The following is a 25,724-nucleotide window of genomic DNA, read 5'->3' on the forward strand; positions in this document are numbered from 1 at the left end:
GACCGGAACGTAGAAAGCCCTTAGGATTGGTGATTCAACCTTTTGGGAACAATGAAAATGAATTTGAAGAGTTTAGGCAAATTATGCTGTGAGCACGTGCTCACCATAAACATGGTGCGCATGAATCTATATCCATAATTTCTATACTGTATATCCATAATTTCTAGAATCTCAGTGAGCTAAAATTTATAGTTTAGATTTCAATTGCTGAACCATGTTTTCACAAATCAGTACAGTATAGAAATTATGGATCTACTGTATTTAAATTATGGATCCTACGGTTTTAGAAATTATGAATCTAAAGTATAAATTTTAACTCACCGAGAGTCTAAAAATTATGAATCTACAATATAAAAATTATAGATATAAATTTATGTGCATCATGCAAGATAGGCACGTGCTCACAACATAACGATTATGGGTTTCAATATGATATTATCGATCACTAAAGTTTTAATACAATACGAAAGGATTAAAATAATTTATTCAAGTAATTAGAATCGTTGTGTAACTTTAATTTAGAGACGCCAACACAGTAGTTTTGCCAACTTGAAAAAGCTATCTTGGGCAGCTCATTTTCTAAGTTTAGGGTTTTCAGTCAACCAAACCCAAGCCATTGGTCTCCTTCCTTAGCAACAAAGTTTCATGAAAAATAATATTTTTATTGTTGCAGTTAATGTTGCTACAATGAAAAACCTCAGCTCCCCAATGAAAGAAAAGCAAAAAATAATGAAGAATACAACGAATGAACAACCAATGAAATTAATGAACTGTAACCTTCGAAAGTGATTGTTATTGTCCCACAAAAGAAATTTGGCTTTTAACTCATTTATTCAATAGGTAATATTTGAGATAAGAGATCAAGGTTGAAACATCGGTAAAAACAGTATAGGAATTATACTTAAAATTGGCAAATTTCTTGTGTATACTGACATTTGACTAATCTGTTGAGTCATTGAGTCACCGTAATTTACATCTCTTAAATGTTTAGTCGGACCATAGTGAAAGTTTTTAGGTTTGGAGATTCAAGTTTTGGGAGAAGAAATTTGAAATTTCAAAAAAAGGATAAAAAAATATTGTGGGTTCGTTTGATTTAAGGATTTGGACTCAATCGCTTTCTTAATTTCGAGTTCTTCAACGCTTTCTTCTAAAATTATATTTTAATTAAATTTTATCTCTTTCCACTTTCAAAAAAAAAAATCTCTTTCCGTGCAATATTTAACTTAATTTTTTTATATTTAATATTGTGTACATTTTTTGACATATTAATTCATCTGGATCAATTAATTATTGTAAAAGTCAATAAATTAAATATAAAAACATTATTATTTAACTTTTATCACGTTAAAAAGTAAAAGTAAAAGTACGGATTCCGCTCCAAAGCCACTGTGAAAATAAATCGTAATAAGTTTACGGAGGCAAATCTTGAAGTCTCACATTGCCGCCTTCAATCGTGTCATTTAAGCCCTGGTGAGCATATGAGATAATTTTAAGAATATATATAAACTAACATCTTTCATTTCTTATAGGGAAAATGACACTTTTTCCCCCTGAGTTATATACCTATAGCATTTTTTCCCCCTAAATTATTGAAGTGGCTGTTTTTCCCCCTGAAATGTTAAATGGACATATTTACCCTTAAATTAAATATTTAATTTTTTTTTTCCAACAAATTATGACCATAATTTGGTTCAAACTAAACAAACACTATAGCAACCAAACCGAAATATTCCAATTACAATTTAGAATCGAAATTCGATATTTAGAGTTTATTAAAATCTTGAACCGGAAAGGACGGTTCATGTTCCGAACTTAAAAATTGACATTTAAATATTTAATTTTTGATACATAATTTTAATAAATTGACATTTAAATATTGGGTTCTAGATCTGAATTATAACCGTAAACTATTAATTTGATTGCTTTAGTATCCGGTTCAATTCAAACCGAACCGTGGTCATCCCTACGTATACGCAATAATTTGTTGGAGTAATAAAATAAATAAAATGTTTACTTTAAGGGTATAAATGTCAATTTAATATATTAGGGGGAAAAGACACCACTTTTAGAATAATTGAGGGGGCTAATGTGCTTACCTAAATAATTGAGGGGGAAAAAGTGCTATAAGTATATAACTCAGGAGTAAAAAGTGCCATTTTCCCTTTCTTATATTTTAAATGTTAGTAATCTGCCTATACATTAATGAAACACACAATTATTGTCATTAAAAATGACAACAATTTTTATGCTCGGCAGACAAGGCTAAATGTCGGTGCGCACAAGGGATCTGCTCACATTGGGCGTAATCTTCACACTGTTGAACCAGTGAACTAAGCTCGTTCAAACATGCGTGTGTACGTAATTTTATTTAATCTATTAGTAGTGATATTAATTTACAAACAATTAATTAATACAAACATTGTAATACCAAACTAGCTTTTCACTTAAGTGGTGTTTGGTTGTTGTTGTTATTTTTAGGTTAATTTAAGACAAAGAAAAGCTAGAGTCAATAGTGTTGATCAAGTTTACTATGCAATCTTTAAACATGAACACTTAAAATATGCAATTTTTAACAACTAAATATGCAAACATGAATATTATGTCAGGTCTTGGATGATGGTGTAGACCCGACGCAGGTGGTCTTGAACACGGTGGATTTTTGGCTACAGGTGTTTGATATCCCATTAGGATATCGAACGGTGAAGGTATTGGAAAGGATTGGGGATTTTGCCGGGGTGTTCATACGGTATGATGAGCGGAATTTTGAGAGACCATGGACTTCGTATTACAGGATTCGTATTACACATGATATAACCGTGCCCCTAAAACGCCGAATGAAGATGGTCATGCGGGACGGGACATGGACTTGGATTAATTTCAAATATGAGCGACTGCACATGTTCTGCTTCTATTGCGGGATAATGGGACACACAGATAAATTTTGCTTGGCTGCACGGCGCTCATTGTTGACTCCCGATCAATATGTTTACGGTGCAACAATGAGGGTGGGTGCAAATAATCCGGCTAAGTTAATTGGGGACAAATGGTTCAAGTTGGGGCAGCAACGGCGGGTTGAGATTGGTTTTGGAAGGGTTGGCAGTGAGCAGCGAGGGGCCACGGGTGGGGAGTTGGCTTTGGGCAGAATGGGTAATCGGGTGAGTGGTGAGGGCGGGAGTGGGCTGCCGGGTTCGGGGGTTGAAAACGGAATGGGTAGAGAGGATGAGGGGGTTAGGGTGGATCCCAAGCGGAGGAGAACGGATGGCGGGATTGGGTGCGAGGTGAGGCCGGGAATGAGGGTGGACAGCGGAACCATGGGTGGGACCGCACCGGGGGATGGGGAGGTGAGGGACGGACGGATTAGTGAGGATGGAGAGGTGGGTGTGGATGTAACAATGACAGAAGTACAAAAAAACTTGCAGATGGCGGGTGCTGCGGTGCAGACCCGCCCAGGCCAATGAGTACTCTGAGTTGGAACTGCCGTGGCTTGGGTAATCCACGGACAGTTCGGGAGATTGAGGACGTAGTGTCCCGAAAGAAACCCGACTTTGTATTTCTGATGGAAACCAAGGTTAACCGAGATCATACAGAGCGACTTCGGGTTAAACTTGGTTTTGAAGGTCTATTTAATGTGGACAATTCCGGTTTGAGAGGGGGAATGGCTATGTTGTGGAGGACCAATAGTATGGCAAGCTTGATTGGCTATTCGAATAACTACATTGATGTAGAGGTGACTATTCCTGGATTTGAGAAGTGGAGGATGACTGGTTTCTACGGCTTCTCGAAACGGCCCCAGAGAAGGGAATCATGGAATTTAATTCGGTCATTGGCAGGTAAGTCTGAGCTGCCGTGGGTTATTATCGGAGATTTCAATGATCTATTATATCAGTATGAGAAACGGGGAGGAAATCCACACCCGGACAGTTTGTTGCGAGGATTCGGTGAGACTATAGAGGAGTGTGGTTTAACTCAACTACCAATGTCAGGTTATCCTTATACTTGGGAAAAGGGGAAGGGCACATCGAACTGGATAGAGGAACGCTTGGATAAGGTGTTGGCTACACAGTCCTGGAGGGAATTGATACGAGATGCAAGTGTGCAGAACATTTTGACCCGAAAATCGGATCACTCTTTGCTTTTCCTTGGGATTCTGAATCTTCGGGGAGGGCGGGGTGATCGGGGTAGGGGCTTCCGCTTTGAGATGGCATGGTTACAGGACGAGGGATGTAGGGGGGTGGTGGAGAAGTCATGGGGAGAAGGACGGGGAAGGGGTTTGCAGGAGTGCACAGCTTTTTGTGGAACCCGGTTAACACGATGGGGTGGAGACCGTTTCCACAAATTTGGTGAGAAGATTGCGGCCCTACGAAAGGAGCATATGCGCCTCAGAGGACGCACGGATCCGATATCCCTCGCTGAGTTTAGGAGGTTGGATGCGTGTCTGGCTAGGATTGAGCTGCAGGAGGACGTATACTGGAGGCAGAGGGCCAAACAACACTGGCTTAAGAATGCGGACGCAAACACAAAATTCTACCACAGGTATGCCTCTCACCGAAAGAAAAAAAATTCCATTACTAAGATTATGAACGCTAGTGGGGATTGGATTGAGGGGGAAGCTATGAAAAATATTATCTTGGATTATTATCGTGACATTTTCAATTCAAGTACACCTACGATTGATGAGGCCTTTTTTGGGGGTATTCAACCCCGGATTACTAATACACAAAATGAGACCCTAGTGCGGCCGTTTAAGATGGACGAAATAAGAGCAGCTTTGTTTTCAATGCATCCGGATAAGGCACCGGGCCCGGATGGGATGAACCCGGGTTTTTACCAGAGTTTTTGGGATGTGGTAGGATCTGATGTTGCTACTTTCATCATGAATTCGCTGAATAATTGCTCTCTACCGGATGGTTTAAATGAGACAAATATCATCTTGATCCCGAAAAAGAAGTCCCCGGAAATGGTTTCTGACTATAGGCCAATTGCGCTTAGTAATGTGGTCTATAGAGTAATGGCGAAAGTAATAACGGCTAGAATGAAACCGGTAATGGATAGTATTATTTCTGAATCCCAGAGTGCGTTCATATCGGGAAGGCTTATTACAGATAATATATTAGTAGCGGCGGAGGTGGGCCATTATCTGAACAGAAAGCAGTGTGGATTGGCTGGCTGGGGGGCCTTAAAGTTAGATATGGCAAAAGCCTACGACCGTATGGAATGGTCTTTCTTACAAAGGATGTTGGAAGCACTGGGGTTTGATGACAGGTGGGTTAAATTGCTAATGATGTGTGTATCCACAGTGTCATATAGTGTGTTGGTAAATGGGTCAAAAACTGAACAGATAACACCGACTCGTGGGTTAAGACAAGGTGATCCTTTATCACCTTATCTGTTCATTATTTGTGCTGAAGGACTCTCGATTTTGTTGAAACAAGCTGAGATCAAAGGGGATATACATGGATGCAGAGTGGCGAGGGGCGCTCCATCTATTACTCATTTGTTCTTTGCGGATGATAGCCTGCTGTTTTTCAAAGCTAATAATCAGGAAGCAGGAGCGATTAAGCATTGTTTAACAACCTATGAAGCTATGTCGGGACAGGCGGTTAATTACCACAAATCGAACATATGTTTCAGTAAAAATACAGGTGATGAATGCCGGGAAGAAATTGCTGATATATTGGGAGTTGTGCAGGCTCAGAATTTTGGAAAATATTTGGGGCTTCCATCTTTTGTGGGCAGGAATAGAAGGCAGGCTTTCTCATACATTGAGGATAAGATAAAACAGAGAATTGCCTCGTGGAACAAAAAGCTTTTATCACAGGCGGGGAAGGAAGTTCTACTAAAAAGTGTGGCTCAATCTATGCCCACTTTTGCAATGAGCGTATTCCTGTTACCTATGAATTTATGTACGGCCATTGAGAGAGCAATGAATCGTTTCTGGTGGAGGTCAGGAAATGATCAAGGCATCCATTGGAAGGCCTGGGATAGAATGTGTATCCCCAAGACATTTGGAGGACTTGGGTTTAAAGAATTGAGAGCATTTAATTTGGCAATGCTAGGGAAGCAGGCATGGCGCTTCCTGACGCAACCACAATCACTGGTCTCAAAAGTATACAAAGCTAGATATTACCCAACTACTTCCTTTTATGAAGCAACCTTGGGGAATAATCCAAGTTTCTGCTGGCGAAGTATTTTAGCGGCTAAGAGTTTAATTTGTGGGGGAGTAAGACGCAGGATTGGGAATGGCGAATCAACTTTGATTTGGGATCACCCGTGGTTATATGATGCCAACCAATCAAGAATCCAAACGGAAAAACCGCCTCAGTTGGCACAGGCAAAAGTGGGGGGACTAATAGACCAGCAGACTCGAACCTGGGACCGTGAAATTCTAACGGATATTTTCATAACCCAAGATGTGGAACAAATATTAAAAATACCTGTGTCTCTTGAGTATGAGGATATGTGGTACTGGTATGGTGACCCAAAGGGGGAATATTCAGTTAAAGAAGGATATAAGGTGATAAGAGGGAATTTCACCCAACCGGAGGGTAACTTCCATGAGTGGAAAAAATTGTGGAGCCTCAAAGCCCCCCCAAAATGGAAAACATTTTTGTGGAGAGCTCTTAATGATATTTTGCCTACTACGGAGAATTTACTTATAAAGAGAGTTGATATTGATCCAATTTGTGCAATGTGTGGAGTTGGGCATGAAAATCTTGTGCATTCTTTGATCTCTTGTGATTATACGATGAACATTTGGGCACAATCCAACCTTCCAATCCCCAATAGTGCCACAAGTATTTTCAGTGATTGGTTTAAAGATTTGTTGAATATTTTAGATGATGATGAAATATTCTATGCAGTGGCTATCTTGTATTTCATATGGCGAACGAGAAATGGAGCCGTGTGGGAAGCAAAGTTGCCCAGACCCCAGAACGTGATAGCAATGGCGTTGTCCTCGGTCAATGCATGGAAACACACGCACCCCGCACGACGAAATCGGCAAGCCGCCACCACCACGCCGGCTGCAATGTTACTGCCGATTTCGGCAGTCTACGGCCAGACCCATGGCGCGGCAGTTTTGGGGGAAGGAGAAGCCGGAACGCAGCCAGCATCACAACAAAATTCAGCAATTGCCCAGCACGATATTGCACACAGCGGGAGGAATCGATGTTATTTCGATGCGACGTACGATCCCACAACAAACAAGGCAACAATGGGGGCTATTATATTAAATCCACAAGGATTCTATGTGGCGTCGATGGCCACCCCTGTCATACATTGTTTTACACCCTTAATGGCGGAAGCTCTCGCTTGCAAGGAAGCTTTGTCATGGCTCAGACAACGACAGGAAACTGATATAGACCTCTACACGGATTGTTTGGTGCTACAACAATATCTTTCGTCTACAACACACTCGTTGCGCTCTTATGTGGGCTATGCCATTGATAGTTGCAAAACTAGTATGGCATCTTTTGATTACTGCTTGATTCACTATGTTCCTAGACTAGACAATTATTTGGCACATACATTAGCTACTTCTGCAATTAATCAGCTCTCTAGTATGTACGCGGACGTAACCCCGCCAGACTCTATTTCAGCATATTTCGAATAAATGCCGCACAGGCTCCTTTCAAAAAAAATATGCAAACATGAATAGATACTGCATTGTAATAAAGTTAATAGTACTCGCAAAAATATACAAATTTGGTAAATTTTATAAAATCAACAAAAATACTAAATTGTAAACCCAAATAGTAAAAGGTGAACCACTAAATCAAATAAAACCAAAAGCTTAGTAAACTTTAAAACCAAAACCCTAAGTACAATGCACTTTCACATTTTTACAAGTGCAATATTTTAATACTAAATATGCAAAATGCCAAAATGTGCAAAATGTTAATACTAAATGTGCAAATCTATAAAAGTCTCAGAATTGCATATTTTATTGTTCAAGTTTGCATAGTAAAGTTGGCGAAATTTACGAAAATATCACCATTTTTTTTAATTTGATCTGATCCGTCCCATTTTTTCAGATTTAAGACTGAGATTGATTTTTATTTCTCTCCTAAGGACTTGTTCTCAGATCATTTTATCCCATACACACACATATATAGACATAATCAAATGAGAACATGGTCCTCTTGTAAAAATTTAAATAACTAACTTCAGTTGTCCATCTGGTTTCATCAATGGTTGAAGGTTTTACTAAAAAAAATACAAATCAATTTTATAATTATTGAAAACTTTTAAGAGCAGGGTTCATATTATAATTACTGTAAATTGAAAGTTTGAAATAATAATAACATCATAGATTTTGATTTCTCAATATTAAATGTGTCTATACTTTTTACAGGGAATTGAAAGTGTTTTCACGGTCCTAAATTGCTATATATATATATATATATATATATATATATATATATATATATATATATATATATATAGTTTTGTTCACATCAACATATTGATCTTAAACAAAAGTACAGTATTAATCCGTATATTCTTGCATGGATAACAAGTACATTAATATTAGCTACTCGACTAATACATATAGTACCCACCACCCAAATTAATTTAATTTATATTAGGGTTGTAGCAGCCATGAAATTGACTCTCACTTCCAAAAATGTTGCATCAAAAAATTTATCCATTAATCACTATTCACGCCCCATCTATGCAATTTTCTCCCCACATTCAAAAGTGCTCAAACTTCCGCATCACCCTAAAAAAGTTATTTTTTATATCAATAAAAAATTCGTTTATACAATTAATCTCTTATATGGAGAATTAATATATAAATTAATTTAAGATATTGAAAAAGAATAAAAAAAATTTATCATTTCATCAAATTATTTTACAAAATTTTAAATAAAATAATTAATATTTATGCAAATATATATTTAGAAAAAATTGTACTTCTTCTCAAAAAAAAATTGTACTACGTAAAAATTTAAAATAAATATTATTTAGAATTTAAAATTTAAAAAATAAAATTAATTCAAATGTAAAACTCAAAATAGATTAAAATTATTAAAATTTAAAAGTCAAATACATAATAATATTATATATTATTTTAATTACATGCTAATTAATTTTAATTTGAATTATTAACAAAGAAGTAATAAATTAATAATAATAATAATAACAACAACAACAACAACAACAACAATAATAATAATAATAATAATAATAATTGTACAATTGAAATTCTAACACTAGAATTGCAAAATTTATAATTCTGGTGTGTCAAACTTGCAACAAGTAGGCTTTAAAAAAAAATGTTGGATTGCAAGACATGTTCTTGCAAGGCTGCGAACAGCCTGCAGAGAAGCATATATTATTGCATGAGAAAAGCTTTTTGAGTACTTTGTGAATAAAATATATAAATAATAAATATAGAAAGAGTTAAATAAGTGTTCAAATTATTTTAAAAATTTTAGGAAAAAAAGTCAAATAAGCTATCGAGTTACACACAAAACTGCAATTAAGTCATCAATTTTTTTTAAACAAAATTGTAATCGAGTACCTGAACTGTGCAAAATCATGCAATTGAACCTAAAATGACCTATTCACATGGCATTCGCTCGCTGATGTTGCAGTTATCAGATTTAAAAATTATTTTAAATAAAATAAAATTAAAAATCCACCCCCCAAATCCATCCCGCCATCCTCTCTGCCAGAGATGAAGAAATCATTTTACATTGTTCATGGACTCGGTTGTAATTTTTTGAGTTGAATTACTCAATTGCAATTCCTGTGTACTTCAATAGTTTATTTGACCCTTATTCTAAAAGTTGTATTGCATTCTAAAATCTTATATATAAACTCTCAAATTTGAAATTAAAAAAAAAAAAAGTACAATTAGCCATTTTTAACAAGTTACCTCAACTTGTTGAGTCGACATTCACGTGTATAATTATAACTAGCATTTTGTACGCACGATACACAAAAATTCACACCCAATAATATTAAAACATTGATAAATATATATAAATAATTAAAAATTATAGTTCAAATTATATATACGCAAATAATATATGTATTATATACACACACATACATATGATTTACCATTCATAGAATTTTAATTAAAATATAATCAACAATTGAATTAATTATATAATGATAATTAAATAATATGAAAAAGATATGATAGATATAAGTGTATGACAATAATGATGGAGTCATCAATGTTAGAAGTAAATAGTAATTGAGTTATAACGGTATAAATATAGTTTTGTCTAACAAGAATGTAGTAGGGACAATTTTGTCTAATAAAATTGAAGCTTACAACATTTAAAGTAAAATCTATACCTTTATTAGCATACAATAAACAGACATAAATCAATGATATAACTTGGATCGAGACTTATTATATTTTTAGGTTAGATAATAATAATAATAATAATAATAATAATAATAATAATAGTAATAATAATAATAATAATAATAATAATAATAATAATAATAATAATTATTATTATTATTATTATTAATAATAATAATAATTATTATTATTATTATTATTATTATTATTATTATTATTATTATTATTATTATTATTATTATGCCATAGTATGAATCTAATCATTCAATTATAATCATGCCAACTATCATGTAGTGTGATGGCATCCCGGTTACCATTCCGAATGGATGAGTTGAAAATGTTTGAAAAAGTATAGAATAGAATCATGATTATTTCAAACAAAAATTATAAATTTAATTAAATGTAATAAATTTTAAGATTTTATTTCATTTTTAATTATTTGAGTTATGACATTTTCACTTTTTATATTTAACTTTAATTTGTTTTACTTTTAATTCAAAATATATAAATACTCTAACTTTTGAAATTTAAACAAACTCATTTAAGAGCATTTTGTAATCCAATAAAAATTGTCACTAATGTTAATAGCGACTAAGGATTCTTTAAAACTTTATTTTACTATATAAAACTATATATAGACTTAGAGCATTTTGAACTATTGTATAATATTGTTTGAAGTTAATTAAGGACAATAAAATGAGAGCAGGTATATAGTTATAATTGGGTGAAGTACGTTAAATAAACTTAAATTTTGAAATGCAAAATTTCCTAGAGTGTTAGTGAACCTGAGTGCAACAGTGAATTAAGTAACTTATCTTAAAAGGTAAAATTGTCATTTTTTGTTACACATTTTTAAAAATAAAAATTTAGTCACCAGTTACTACAAATTAGATGGAAGAACCAATGTGACAATGTTTTAAACTAGAGAGACTAATTTAAGTGTGGAAAAATTAATAGTCAGTAACTAAATGTGAAAAGAGTTTTTCGCACTCTTGGTCCCACGATTATAGTGACACTATCAGGATTAATCCATGACTTTCAAACCTTGCAATCTCGGTCCAGGACTATTGTTTTTTTTTGCAAAAAATGGTCCTCCGGCCATTTTTCATCAATTTCTCACCGGAGTAATAACCGCTTCCGGCCAAAACGGGCCGAAAAATTGACGAAAAATGGACCGAAAGGACCATTTTGCCCAAAAAAAAAAAAAACAATTGTCGTGAACCGAAATTGCAAGGTTTGAAAGTCGTGAATCGTGTCAGTGTGTCACTATAGTCATGGGACAAAAAATGTGAAAATGATCCAATAGTTGTAATTTGAAATAGGAGAAGAATTGTAGTACATATATATAGTATAAAAAGGGAGAGGCTTTGAGCGTTTAAGTATGGTGAGTTGCATTGAGTTTCAGTTTTCCAAGAAACCAGTCACGTACTGATAGCTGCAGCATAGCAGTAGCCGCCGTGATTAGGCACACCAAATATCAGCCATTCCATCTTTACGCTTACTTGCTCCCTCCCTCCCTCTCTCCCTCTTTACTTTACTTTATCATTCACAATAAACTTAAACTCCATAACTCACCCGCCAGATCACTGAATTGAAAACCTTCAATTCAATTCGTTCAAACCAAAAAAAAAAAACTCTGATAATCGATCTGTCTTTCTCCATTGTTACGTTCCTCAGGTAACCACAAAAATCTAATCTATTTTGCTCTTTATTTGGATATATATGGTATACTGTACTGCATATACATATATAATCATATATGAATATGTATAGAATATGTATAGTACCAATATATATGTTTTAATTTAATAATGGCCAAATTTCTGTTTTTGTTTCAATATAATTTTTATTGTTTCCTGATTCATAATTTCATATATGCTGCGTTATTGGAAATGTGAAGTAGTTTAATTAATTAACTCATAATGACCTAGCTAGCTAGCTTTCCGGCGATCGAGCTGAGATCAGATCAGATTATCGGAATGGATTTTATGAGCTACGCTTTTGAAGGAAGCAGTGGCGGCGGTGTTGAATTAGCAGCAGAAAATGGAAGACTTGTTGTGAATGAAAGGAACTTAAAGTCGTCATTATTTTCTCATCATCAGATTGATGACAATGAAAGCCCTAATCATCATGAAGCCGCGGAGTTTATGGAATTCTGTTTGCCGCCGCCGCCTGTTGTATGTGTTGATCCTGCAATGGTGCTGTCGTCGTCGTCGTCTCATCCGCCTGTAACGGCGGTTTTTGGCCGGATTCCGGCGGCACCGGACATGGAAGTTGAAGAACAAGCTTGCAATTGGCTTCCCCGCTATCACACATCGTCGTTCAATTTGAGATCAGAACAAACCGATGATCAATCCTTGTTTAAAGGAAATTTTGAATCTGCAGCGGCGGCTATTCCGGTGAACAACAAGAGGTTAGTTGATTGCCAGAAAGCGATGAAGAGCGGTCAAAATTCTTCAAAAGAAAAATTATTGGGGGATTTATCGTCATCAATGGAAGCTGCTACTGGAGAAGCTTCATCGGCAACATTAGTGAGAAGGGCGAGAATCACAAATAATTTGAGCAGTTCCCTGCAACACCCTCCTATCTGCCAAGTTCATGGTTGTTTCAGAGACTTGAGCTCCTCAAAAGACTATTACAGAAGGCATCGAGTCTGTAATGACCACTCCAAAACTACAAAAGTCATTGTTGATGGCATTGAACAGCGGTTTTGCCAGCAATGTAGCAGGTAATTAATTCATTAACATATATAGATCACCATTCATTCACATCCATCTCACCTTCAAATGTTTAAATGTTTTGATTTCTATAAACTATAATTTATTGGCAAAAACTTGTGTGCAATACTGCAATGACACTGTCTTAGGGATTATTGGTCGTGAGAAGATGAAGATGTAATACTTATACAAAAAAATGTAGTAATATTACTCAGAAATAAAGTGTTTAATATTATTACTTATGAAAACGTGTAATACTTTTTAAAAAAAATATAATACTTTTATATTTTTTCTCATAAGTATTATTATTACATTTTCTCTTATAAGTAACTAACATTTGCCAACATTACTATAAGTAACAAACACTTTATTCCTTATTAGTATTAAATTTTTTAAGTATAAATATTATATTTCCATATCAATCCGACCTTACCCGAACAGTCTCACAAATAAGGATCATTTGAGACCCTCTTACACAAATGTGACACTAATTCTTTATTTATTAAAGACGATGAAGTTATTGATTATTTTTGCATTTAGGTAACCATCTATAATTTTTTTTTTTCATGATTATTATTGTGTATGTAAAATTGTTAAAAACTTGTGAATCTTATTTTATCTTTTTTTATGTAATTTACATTTTAGTTATGAAAATATATATTAATTTCATGTTGGACTTTTTTTTTTTTTTTTTGTTATGTCCTCGAGCCTATAAATTGATACAACCGGGCTGGCACACAACTTTTTTTTTTTTTGGGGTTTAATCAATCTAGCTCCATGTTTTCATCATAATTCATACGATTTTTCTATTTTACTTCCAACCATTTATCATTTATGTATTGATTATGTATAAGAATCATAGAAGAAGGATCGCATTAATTATTTTAGAAATCCAACTTCAATTGTAAGTGTGGTGTGGCTTGATCTATCTGCTATGTTCTCAAATCATCATTATAATTTATATTGAGTAGTAATATAAAGTGGTACGGACTATACAATCAACACGAAATTGCATATAGTTACGTTACTTATTTTTAATTTTAACGTGACAGCATTGAATGTTCTTCAGCGTGAGTTCAAGGCAAGTACTATTACTAATATAATATTCTTGACTGCATGCATGCACTTGCAATATAATGGCCTCTAATTATATTGTACAGGTTTCATTTGCTGTCAGAATTTGATGATGATAAACGAAGTTGTCGCAAGAGCCTTGCAGGCCACAATGAACGCCGACGAAAGCCTCAATTTGATACTCACCATGGTAAAATAATTTCCTGTTCATCATATAAATTTCTAATCACTCTATTTCTTTGTTTAGTTTGATTGGTTGTCACTGAAGAATGTATGCGTTTTAGTTTCATGGGTTCAAGTAGAAGTTTTGTATGCATAATGCTAGTTAGGCGGAAGTCAGTGAAGGGACAAATCCAACACCGATAGCTACGGATCGTTGGGCAGAGGCCTGAAGTTAAGGGCCAAGTCCAGCACGCTGCTTCTCGAAAATTTGGTGGTATATAAGAAAATAAAGTTGCATTTCGCTACTAGCTATGTTGTATGGTGTAGGGATATTTAGTTGATTTTAGTTCCTGTTGGGCGGAGACTTGAATGACCAAGTTCAACACCATCATGTGCCTAGGAGATTATTGGATGGAGGTCTAAAGAGTCAAGTCCAGCACCTTGCTTTTCAACTGTGCAGTTAATTAAGGCTGGTGTTGGGGAAATTGTTAAGTAGAGGCATAAATGACAAATTATGACCGGGTCTATCTTAGCTTGCATTATGGACCCTGGTCCAAAAATAACATTTAGATTTTGTACATGCAGTAACATTATGTACCTGTAAACAATTTAAAGACACATCATATCACATCACATGATAATTATAGACATATAACATGATAACTACAAATACATAAACTGTTAACTGTACAGACTATGTTAACTGCAAACACATAACATGATACGTGATCATATTCTGCAGTTAACATGCAACTTTCATGCATGGCAGGTCCAAGGTTCTTTGATATGATGACCACCTTGCAGACAGAGCCATATCTTTTACCAGAATTACTTCCTGTCAATTACTTTTGTCAAGACCTAGAGAACACTAGCAACTGCAGGTCCACCAAAATGGAGGAGAAGCACATCTCTTTCTCCAAGTTAGGAGTGCAAAAAAAGTCCAAAAAACTCCCAGAAATCCCTGCCGCAGCTGCAAACATTCTAACTTCCGATTGGGATCTCAGCAATAATAACCCTTCGGCGGCGGGCATAACAACTCCTCTAAGGTGCTTCACATCAAACCAGTTGTGCTCTGGAGTCCTTGAAATGGAAGGCTATGATGCTGTTGATGATGGCAACATGATGAGCGTTTATTATGAAGCTGAAATGGATGAAAACTCTGAATCTGCAGAAAATGGTACGACCATTGATTTGGAGCAGTTGTCAACCCATCTCCAAAGGGTGGAACACCAAAGAAATTTATCTGCTCCTCAAACCAAGGTGCAGGAGAGTAATCTCTTCTACTGCTTTACTAGCGGGTAACGTAACCTACCTATCATGATTTTGGATTTGGAATGTCTATTTTTACTCTAAAAGCACACATGCATGTATGTTTTGGTATAGATGAGCTCAACATATATAACCCTTATGTATACCAGTTGGAAAATTTACTATGGCATCAAACACTCATCTAGCTAGATGCCTATACTAAGAGAAGAAATTAAGGGCATTATACTAGTAGGCATGAATACAAGTTAGGTAAGTGTATTCTTTGATTTGTTGATTCCTATTATATTTTGTATATCATCATTTGATCATATACATATACAAAGGATAAAATACATACTATGAAGTATGGGCCGGGATGTCATGCTTTATTTTGTAATAATTTGCAAAATGTACCTTTGTCCATGAGCAGCTTTATGTGAAGAGTATATATATATATATATATATATATGGTATCATTTCCACCCTCTTTTCGGTCATGTTTTAATAATTTGCAAAATGTAATACCTTTGTCCATGAGCAGCTTAATGTGAAGAGTATATATGGTATCATTTCCATGCACACTCTTTTGGGTCATGTTTTATCTTGTTGAGTACAAATATATGAATGGCCAAATCCATGCCAGCATCTTGCCTTTTGAAATGTGGTATTGTGGCTATTATGCAAGTTTTAAAAAATAAAGTTGTCTTAGTATTTGATCCCAACAAGTGTTAAATTGTGAAATTAAGGATGACATGTGTGGGGGTTGGATGGGGGGGGGGGGGTTAATTGGTAGAGGCCTAAATGCGCAAGTAGTATAACACCAAGTGGCTAGGGTACTGCTGGGCGGAGCCCTGAAGGGCGAAGGGCCAAGTGCAACACCAGGTGGCTAGGAGGATTGTTGAACGCATGGTCAGATTTTAGTGCGTGCAACTGTGCAAGATGGACAACAACACATTGCCTCAATTTTTAGAGGACTTAATATTTATTTTTGACTTAGCTATTTAAGAAATAAAAAAAATCAACAATTAATTCTAAAACTCACCAGTTTTATTCCAACTCACTCATCTCTCATAATAATTAGGACATAATTAATTGAGCATGACAAAACCATTATGTTTCCCTAACAGCACACATGATGTCTCAAGTCCTGAATTTGTAGAGATTACTTGAAACATGTACCATTTACCACTAATAATAATCACCATTCACCATTAAAGATTGCACTTATACTTTTAGTAGGACCTCATTTATTAAGAACGGGATCACTAAAATCTAAAAACCGGTCCTCGTTGAGCGGAGGCTTAATTGAAAGGCATGATTGTTAAACAAATATAAAGACATAAAATTGTACATTCGCTACTAGTTATACATTTTTTTTTTGGTAGTAGTAAATTATTGATCCTAACAATATCAAACAATAAATGAGCATTCACACTATTAATTTAGGATCAAGCCACGCGTGACGCGCCTATATATAATATATTTAGCACTCACAAAAGGTCACTCCTTTAATTTATATGACAATTGTATGTTTGGGTTTTTTATCGGTAAATATAAAAATTTATTAAATACTCAATAACAACTACTATACAATGAACATATTCTGGAAAGTTCAAAACAACCAAATCAACAAATCGCAATCTCAAAGCCATTAGCCATGATGTAAAAGGAAGGGGCGAACTTTGCCAACTCCGATCCGGATTTAGAAAAAACAAAAAAAAAAAACAAACAAACAAACAAACAAACACTAAAGCATGCATTAGGAAACCACTAATAACTAAGAACCCCTCCACCTGCGCGTCTTTGTGGCGCGTGTACATGCGCTTTTCCGAATTATTTCCGACGAGACAGTTTTCTCCAAAGATAAATCTCTTCCTCTCATTAATGATTTTTTTTTTTTCCTTTTCTCCCATTTTTTCCTCCACTTATCTTCATGATTTGAGATGCCTTTACAAAAATGATGTAAAATAAAATATACATAGAATTATAAGTAAGTTAATTTTTAATATTTTTATTAAGTTTTAAAAAATTATATTAATATATTAATAAGTTTATTACAAAATAAACTATTTGTATGAAAATAAATAATGGAAAATAGAAAACTTACTATAGAATATTATATTACAGTATAAGTATATTAATTGTTTTTAGTTAAAATTTAAAAATGTAGTGGTTTTGCTAGATTTTAAATGATATATAAGTTTATATTTATTAATTAATGTAACTAATTTATTAAAAGTAAAAGTTTAGATTATCAATTTGAAAATATCAAAAGTTTTAGTTGAGTTCCTCAGATAAGCTTAACAATCCGATCGAGGTTTAATTTATAATACCTTTACCAACTATAGGGGAGTGTCCAGCTAAAATGTCACTTAACCACTAGCATATCTCACTTCTAGTAAATGACAACTAAAACTAGGATTGAGAAAGCCTTTACACATTAAACCATTGGTTTGGTTGGGTTATGTCATCGCTTAACTGCTAATGTCTATGTTGGTCAACAGAGAAAAGACTATAAGAAAAGCAAAATGTGTTGAATATAAACTATAGAGTACTTTATATGAAATTAATTAATGATCTTAATCGAAATATTATCCACTGAAGGGGGAGAGCCATGAAAAACATCATTCTTTTTACTCAAAATACAATAGATGGAACATATAAAGTTAGAGTAGTTGCCTTATCATTGATCCTAGAGCCACAATCCCCCCCCCCCCCCCCCCCCCTCCCCCTCAACGCTCAATTTAATTACATTACGGATAGATGTTCTTTTTTACATACGTACTATTTTGTACATATTGTGAATATTCTTATTGCAAACTATAGTTTTTTTTTTTTTTTTTTTTGAGAAATGCAAACTATAGTTTTTTGACATATGATTTATTAAATTAATTTACAAGTGATTTATTAAACTTTTATTATTCATTATGTTTTTTTTTTTAATTTTTTAAAATAATGTTTGTATATAATAATGATATATTTGAGATTTTAAAGATTTCAAAACTTACATGACAAAAACATATTATATAATTAATTTTTTTAGGTAATATAATTCTTATGTTTTCAAGGTAACACTAAACATATTAATAGATTTTTATTTTTTATTTTTGTAAAATTATTCCAATCAAATGCATTCATTTAAAATATTTTCTTAATAATTTAATTGATGAGAACATACCAATCGCACTATAAGAAAATTGTAAGTAGTTATATTTTAAAAAAAAAAATTACACTTTTGATTTTGTAATCAATTTTTTTTTTTTTCGCAATGTAAAACGTCAATTTTTCTCAAATTGTTAATTTGATCCCTTAATTGTTCACCAATTTTGTCAAGGGGAGGGACCACATGAACAACTTAAGCAAACAATTAAAAATTATATTTACTTACTTTAAGAATTAAAAGACCATATTTTATATTTTAAAATAAAAAATAATAGAGGGATCAAATTATACACTGTTTTTTTTTTTTTCTTAAATAAGATTTAGTGGTGAGGGGAGGATTAAATAGATATTTAAGTTAATGTCAACGATGTGATGCTTCGTTCGGACTGCTTGAACCTTTATCATTACCTTTTTTTGCATTCGCTTAGTATTCGTTCGTATAATGGTTTAGTTCTTTCAGATTGTAGGCGTTTGATGTGTTCTTTTGATTCTTGCTCTATTTCTTTTGTTTCCCGGGCTTTAAACCGGATAGCACATTCTTTAGTTTATGAAGATCTTACACAAACACATTCGATGTATTGGGAGTCAGTACCTCTTGAATTTGTTTCTGATTTGCTCAATTAATATAGCAGCTTTTAAATTAAAAAAAAAAAAAGAAAGAAGATATTTAAGTTAATGACCTTGGGTTCTAATGACACAAAATGACTTTCTCAAATAGGAAGTTATGGGTTAGATTCTTAGTGAGGGCGGTATTAGCTCTTTGTATTTCAGTAAATTGATAAAGTAGTTATGAACTGATATTACATTATAACAGAATTAATAGGATTAAAAAAAAAAAAAAAAGATATTTAAAACATTGAAAATGGAAAATAACGGAAATAAAATGGAGGGAAGCGTTCGTACGTCAAATTGGGTTCCCGCTTTTCTTCCCGCCATTTGAACTCTCGAAATTTGCTGCCCTCTCTCTCTCCCTCCCTGGATCTCCTATTCGAATATCCTATTCTCTCTGTAAACAGTGGAATACAGAGACGAAGATAGGGAAACAGAGAGGGGAAGAAAAGAATTCTGTTAGCTGCAATGGAGGAGAAATCCGACGGGCTGGAGATCGTCTCAATCGGCAAGCTTTACAGCGGTCCTTGGGACAAGAAGTATTGGAGCTCCTCTAGGGTTCGATTTTCCGTTTCCTTTCTATCTCTATACGATCGTCCCTCTTAGTTTATCGCTTCTTATAATTTCATATTTTGTAATGATTAATCATTAACTTTTCATAAGATATGAATTTTGGAGGGCAATTGAAGTTCAAAATCTCATATCATTGTGCAAATTGAACATATATTAGAAGAAAATTCTACTGTGCCTGCAGGAACTATACTAACAACGCACTTTTCTCTAGTAGTCTAGTACCATTAGCAATTCGAGAGGTACATCGCGTGTAGGCTCAAGGCATGGTCTTTGGCACCCTACGAGTTCTCTAAACTAAACACTAAAATTTCTCTATAATTCAGTGTTTCTAAAGCAATATTAGCTGTGTACGTTGTAATCTTGCTAGTTTGTTTATATATGATCTCCTCCCTCAATAAGATGGTGACACTTTTTTCTGAATTTGATACATTGTGTGCATATGTTTTGTGCTTAACCATATCTGTGCATTTTCCTTTTTGAGTTAATTAATCTTACCTTCAGCTAATGTATAATTTGTGCACAAGTATGAGTAGTATCAAATGAGTGCATGATGGACAAATTGTTACTCTTGATAGCTGGATTATGTGGAGAAAATGTATAAATGTCTGTTCTTGATAACTTTAGTCTTCTAAATGTGTTGCTTGCCTTCAAGCTGGAAAAAAAGAAGAATTGGTCATTGATCATTCATAGTTTGTTTTTAAGGGTTATGTTAACATCTGTCATCAGGAAACTGAAGTGTCATTAATCTACATATTATTGAAGTATTTGTTCCTGTTCGACTAAAATTTCAAGTTGTTAATAAGATATACACTTTTTAAAAAAAAAAAAAAATTATATTCATCCTCAACATGTCCCATTGAGTGTGCGCCACATTTTTTAATTTCATTTTGATGGGACAAATATTTGGAAATATTTTGATGATCTGTTTGTGTTTGAGATTTCGAACTTAGGACCTTTTCCCCTACTTGAATACCTTATTGAAGTATGTGTTCCACCTCATATAAAAGCTGAAGTTGTTAGTAAGGATGCATATTTATTATTTATATTAATCTTTAACACATATTACCTAATATTACTTTGTTTAGTTTTGCCTATGGACCTTCAGCTATGGATTTTGAAGTAGGTTTTACAGGTCCTCCAATTTTAAAATCTCAAAGATGATTTCTTAATTTTGCTCCTATCCAGTTTGCTATTTATATGCTTTGTATGAAAGGGCTATATCTATGCCCCTAGGAACTACCATATAAGACACAACTCCTGAGTCACAAGTGTATAGCCATATATTTGTCATGCTCTACATAATTTTGATTTATGCTTAACTTCATATTCTATTGTTTTTTCTTTTAGGGCAAAGACCGCTATCCTTATCCTGTTGGGTACAAAGCTTTACGTAATCAAAATGGAGTTACCTATAAAATGGAAATCCTTGAAGGCCTTAATGGGCCCCTTTTCATGGTGTGTTGCTATGATTCAACTGCTAGAAAAAATAGAAAATGCATATTGTTATTGATGTTACATTGAAGCCTGCCTTTTTCTCTCTCTTTCTCTCTGCACAGATTAGTTCTACAGATGGCCAATCAACTAGTGGGCAAACTCCTGATATTGCGTGGGAGTTCTTTCAGAAGAAAGGCTGTCCTCGAATAAAGTCATTGCCTGGGAAGAGATTCTCCTGTAAAATAGATGGTGTGGAAGTGAGTGCATAATGCTGACACTGCATGTAATTATTATACCTGAGTCCTTCTTCACTATGACGGTGTAAAGAGTTTTTTTTTTTTTTTTCAATGTGACTTTAGTGGAAAGTCATGCATTTATTTTTTAAATAAAAATGGAAGGGGTGCCGGCTATGTTCTGTATTCAGCAGAACTTAATGTACTAGCTGCCTCAATGTACTAATTTGTTTCTTCTCTTTCCGTTTGCTTTCCAGGTTTTTGGATTCAAAAATCCATTTGTTCAGAGGCTACTCAGGGAACTGGTGTCAGATATCAATGAAGCTGCAGAAAAGCTTTCGCCAAGGTCCAACTTCTCTAACAGTGTGGCTTTGCAGACTAACAATCAGAGCCAATGCATTGTATCAAGTGCATATCCCAACCTGCTTCTACACTTGGAAAAACCACAAACAACTGGAAAGAGAAGTAGGAGAGAAAAAACAATGAGTGTTAACTCGTACAGGAATACAGGTCTAAAAAAACATAGACACCAGGATAAAAATGATAACCTTGGTGCTTCACATTCTACTGGGAAGAGGCATGAACCAAGAAATAGTCAAAAAGTGTTGCCAGGGTCAATGGGACTCGAAAGTATAGTGCAAAAAGAAGAAAACCAAGTTTCAGAGGAGAATGTTTCACCTGTGGCACCTTCAAATACAAATGATCATCCTAAAGTGAATGGTCTCTTTTCCCAAGATGAAAACAAGTGTTCTAGTTTTGAAATTCAATTGCCCTTAGAAGAAGTGGGCATTTTGCCAAAAGACGGAAAACCTGTAAGTCTCTATCGTTACACTCCTTTTATGTTGCTTCTTAACTCCATTCTCAGTTAATAGTCTCTACGTTTCTCCCTTGTGACTACTCATCTTTCTAGTCTCCTTGTTGAAGATAATATAGAGTTAGGCCTTGAATTGGTCATTACTTACCTTTTCTCTCATTTGATCTTGGGTTAACCTAGTCCAGAATTATTGAGCATCATCCATTCTGGTTAAGCAAATGTTCTTAAGTTCTCACAGTCTGACAGGTCAGAAGTTTTCAAAGTTGAGGTGCCAAGTAACTCCTTCATAAAGGAAAATAATGAAGAAAAACAGGTCACAAACGGCTTGTGCTTAACAAATGATGCCAACCTTTACTCACATGATACCTTGGATGACCCAACAGGTATCATGATTAATAATTCATTTTCTACCTTGGCTCAACTATTTATTTCTATAACCTTTCAAATCTTTTCTATCTGTTGGCTTATGCAACATCTCCAAATTCTTATCCTCTTAAATTATGGTCATTACTTCTCGCAGCTGACTCTTTAAATCTTAATTCAACCGATGTGAAAGATGAAATAAGTGCTCCTGACACAGTCATTCCTAATGTTTTAAGAGCTGATTCACACACAAATGAATTGGGAATACCTAGTTCAAATGTAAGCTCAGCAAAGAGTGAGTTTGAGACATTTGATCAGGAAGTAGCCAAGTCAATGATGACAGTTTTGCTCCCTCGGGCACTTCCTCTGCTTAAGACATTCTCAAGGCGGAAAACGAATAGTGTAAAGCCCCCAGAAAAATCTACCCGCATGTCTCAGGAAGAAAATAAGACTGACCATGCCGCCGTCACATGTGGTATGTTGACCTCTGCACTTTAGGTTTAGTAATTACTGTTATCAATCCCCATTGTATTCTGATTGAATATTTCTCATCTGTACTATAATTTTATTCAATTGGATTTATTTATTTATTTTTGCTTATTTTTTGCAACATCTCAAAGTTAGCAAGCTTTCTCAGAACTCAGATTTGGAAATGAAGGAAAAGATTGAATTTCCTGCCAGAGGTCATGCTTCAGTTTTACCATGTAGTGGACATGCAGAATTCATAATTCCTGATAGTTTTGACAATGATGAGGGTGGATATGTTCCAGATACTGAACTACCTCAGTCATGTGAAATTGTTGAAGCTGATCAAAGTTCTCCAGATCTTTATACTAGACTATGTGAAACAAAGGTAGTACCAGATATAGTTGACTCAGAAGAAAATTCATTAGTTTCCCAAGATTTCCAGATGGATTTATGCAAGAATTCCAAAGAAGGTGAGTTTTTTGTTCATTTAACTTGATCTCGAGTTTGGTCCGAAAATTAAGTTAAATGAAAAATTTGTCCTAATTCATGTCAGGTATAATACCTGCTTGTATTTGATAGACCAGAAACTGATTTGTGGATCTAATTGAAACCAATGTCAAACGTTCATGAAAAAATTGAAATTGTTAAAACATTTTGACTGAAATAGTTGCTTAGTTTAAACTTTTAGGATTAAAAGTAGAATTTACTCTATGCCTTACGTACCATTTGACAGGGAATATGCACAAAGCAGGTCACACATATAGTAAATCATGCATACCTAACAAAATATTGCATTAATAGCTATCTGCTATCCTATGTATTGACTTTTTGATGTTTAAGGACTGCCATCTTTTATGAAATTTTGATCTGTAGTGTTAATTACTTAATTCTATAGAAGTCTCACACTAATTTCCCTGCAGAAGGCATTAGTTTCAAGATGTCCCAAATGTCCATTTCTTCCCTTGCTTCTTCCTGCATCTTTTTTCAGCATTGGGCATCAAACTTTAGTTTAGCTGTCAATTCTGAACATTTTATTTTATTTATTTGTTATTTGGCTGGGATTCTTTTAGGAGAGTGTTGGGGAAGATTTTCCTGCTTTCTGAGACTTATGATATTTTTCTATTTAGCCATAGACTCATTGGCTGGAAATTCATTTGTTTATGTTTTAGTTGAATTTAGCTCAGTAGGTAAAAATTCATATAATCAAATTAAACAGGATCTTTTTACTTGGTCGCTGTATATCTTTTGCAGAAAAAGTATACACTTTTTTGAGTATTTATGTGAATTGTTGAACAGACATGAGAAGCGGTACCAGCATAGCATGCAGGAAGGCTTATGTCCTGGCTTCAACAGAAAAAGTTCCAAACACAATAAATGGATGTGGGGTTGTCAGTAGTGAAACCCTCATTGCTGAACCAGTGCTCAAATGTGTTCATCTCTCAGAAAGTATCATATGCAGGGAGTTTAGAGATGACTGTGCTGCAGAGGAATGTGCTAAAGTGAATGCTTCAAATGCTATACACTTGTCACAAGGGAATGATCATGACCAGAGAAACGTAGTGGAAAGAAATTTATGTGGTAATGAACAAAAACTTGATGGCCCTTCCCTATGCTCCCATAATGAGGATAGAGTGGCAAGTACTAATGGTGTGCTTCATGACGTGCCCCCTACGTTGGAAAATCAAGAAAATAGTAGGATATTGGATGGTATTCATAATTCAGATGCTCATCCAACTAATTCATGCCAAGAAATATCTAAATTTAGTGCACCTGGAGAGCAAAATTTCGTTACTTCTCCATTGTCATATATGCAAAACCAAAGGATGGATACTTATGATGGTATGAATGAAGAGAAACATGACAATGATGATTCAGACTTCATTAATCATATGGATATAGAACATAATAAGAGCGAGATAAAAGGTGTTTTTAAGTTTGTTGCTTGCTATGTTCATCCGATGCCAGTTTCACTGGTACTTGTAACTACTGTGGAGAGAGAAATCAGTATATGTGTTTTATGTGGCCCCTTTTTGCAAAAGGAAAGAAAGCTTTTTATATACAAGGCACCCATGACCGGACAAGATGAGGGGAACCCTTCTTTTGTTGGCTATGCATCATTAATGTTACCATTTGATAGAGATGTAAGATAATTCTGACTTCTAATTTTCATCAGCTGTAGCTTTACTGCTCTGGTCATCATCTTATATATATATATTCTTCCTTTCTGTAGATTGATCTGGACAGTACTGCTTTGCAGTTTTCTCCTCATGGGCAATACCTTGTGTTGTTGAACAGTATAAAAGCTCCATGCTGCAGGTTGAATATCTTCAATAGAGGTATAAACTACATATCTGTTTGTGTACTAACCTCCTTGTAATGTTCTCAGGGAGGGTGACATATATTGTCCATGCCTCGCGTGCACATCAGATCTCGAGGATAATGCAGTAAAAATTCTGCAAATTAAAGATGGTTACACTTCTGTCATAGCTAGGCTACAATCAACAGAAAGTGTTCGTTGTATATTAGTCTGTAGACCTCAT

At 34.5% G+C, this 25,724-nt stretch overlaps 2 protein-coding genes across 2 annotated transcripts; both read left to right on the forward strand.

The window, feature by feature from the left end:
* Positions 1-11,728: 11,728 nt before the first annotated feature.
* LOC109161151 (squamosa promoter-binding-like protein 6) lies at positions 11,729-16,005 on the forward strand. Its single transcript, XM_019309502.1, has 4 exons — positions 11,729-12,004; positions 12,259-13,055; positions 14,205-14,308; positions 15,050-16,005. Exons 2-4 carry the CDS (start codon positions 12,307-12,309, stop codon positions 15,580-15,582), a joined length of 1,386 nt encoding a protein of 461 aa, XP_019165047.1. The 5' UTR covers positions 11,729-12,004; positions 12,259-12,306; the 3' UTR covers positions 15,583-16,005.
* Positions 16,006-19,565: 3,560 nt separating this feature from the next.
* Positions 19,566-25,376, forward strand: LOC109161150. Its single transcript, XM_019309501.1, has 9 exons — positions 19,566-19,857; positions 21,220-21,327; positions 21,429-21,563; positions 21,797-22,351; positions 22,592-22,736; positions 22,874-23,191; positions 23,337-23,654; positions 24,481-24,781; positions 25,189-25,376. The coding sequence occupies exons 1-9, from the start codon at positions 19,768-19,770 to the stop codon at positions 25,268-25,270; spliced, it is 2,052 nt and encodes a 683-aa protein (XP_019165046.1). The 5' UTR covers positions 19,566-19,767; the 3' UTR covers positions 25,271-25,376.
* The last annotated feature ends 348 nt before the right edge of the window (positions 25,377-25,724 follow it).

The sequence above is a fragment of the Ipomoea nil genome, unplaced genomic scaffold (genome assembly GCF_001879475.1).
Source record: "Ipomoea nil cultivar Tokyo-kokei standard unplaced genomic scaffold, Asagao_1.1 scaffold2921, whole genome shotgun sequence".
NCBI lineage: Eukaryota > Viridiplantae > Streptophyta > Magnoliopsida > Solanales > Convolvulaceae > Ipomoea > Ipomoea nil.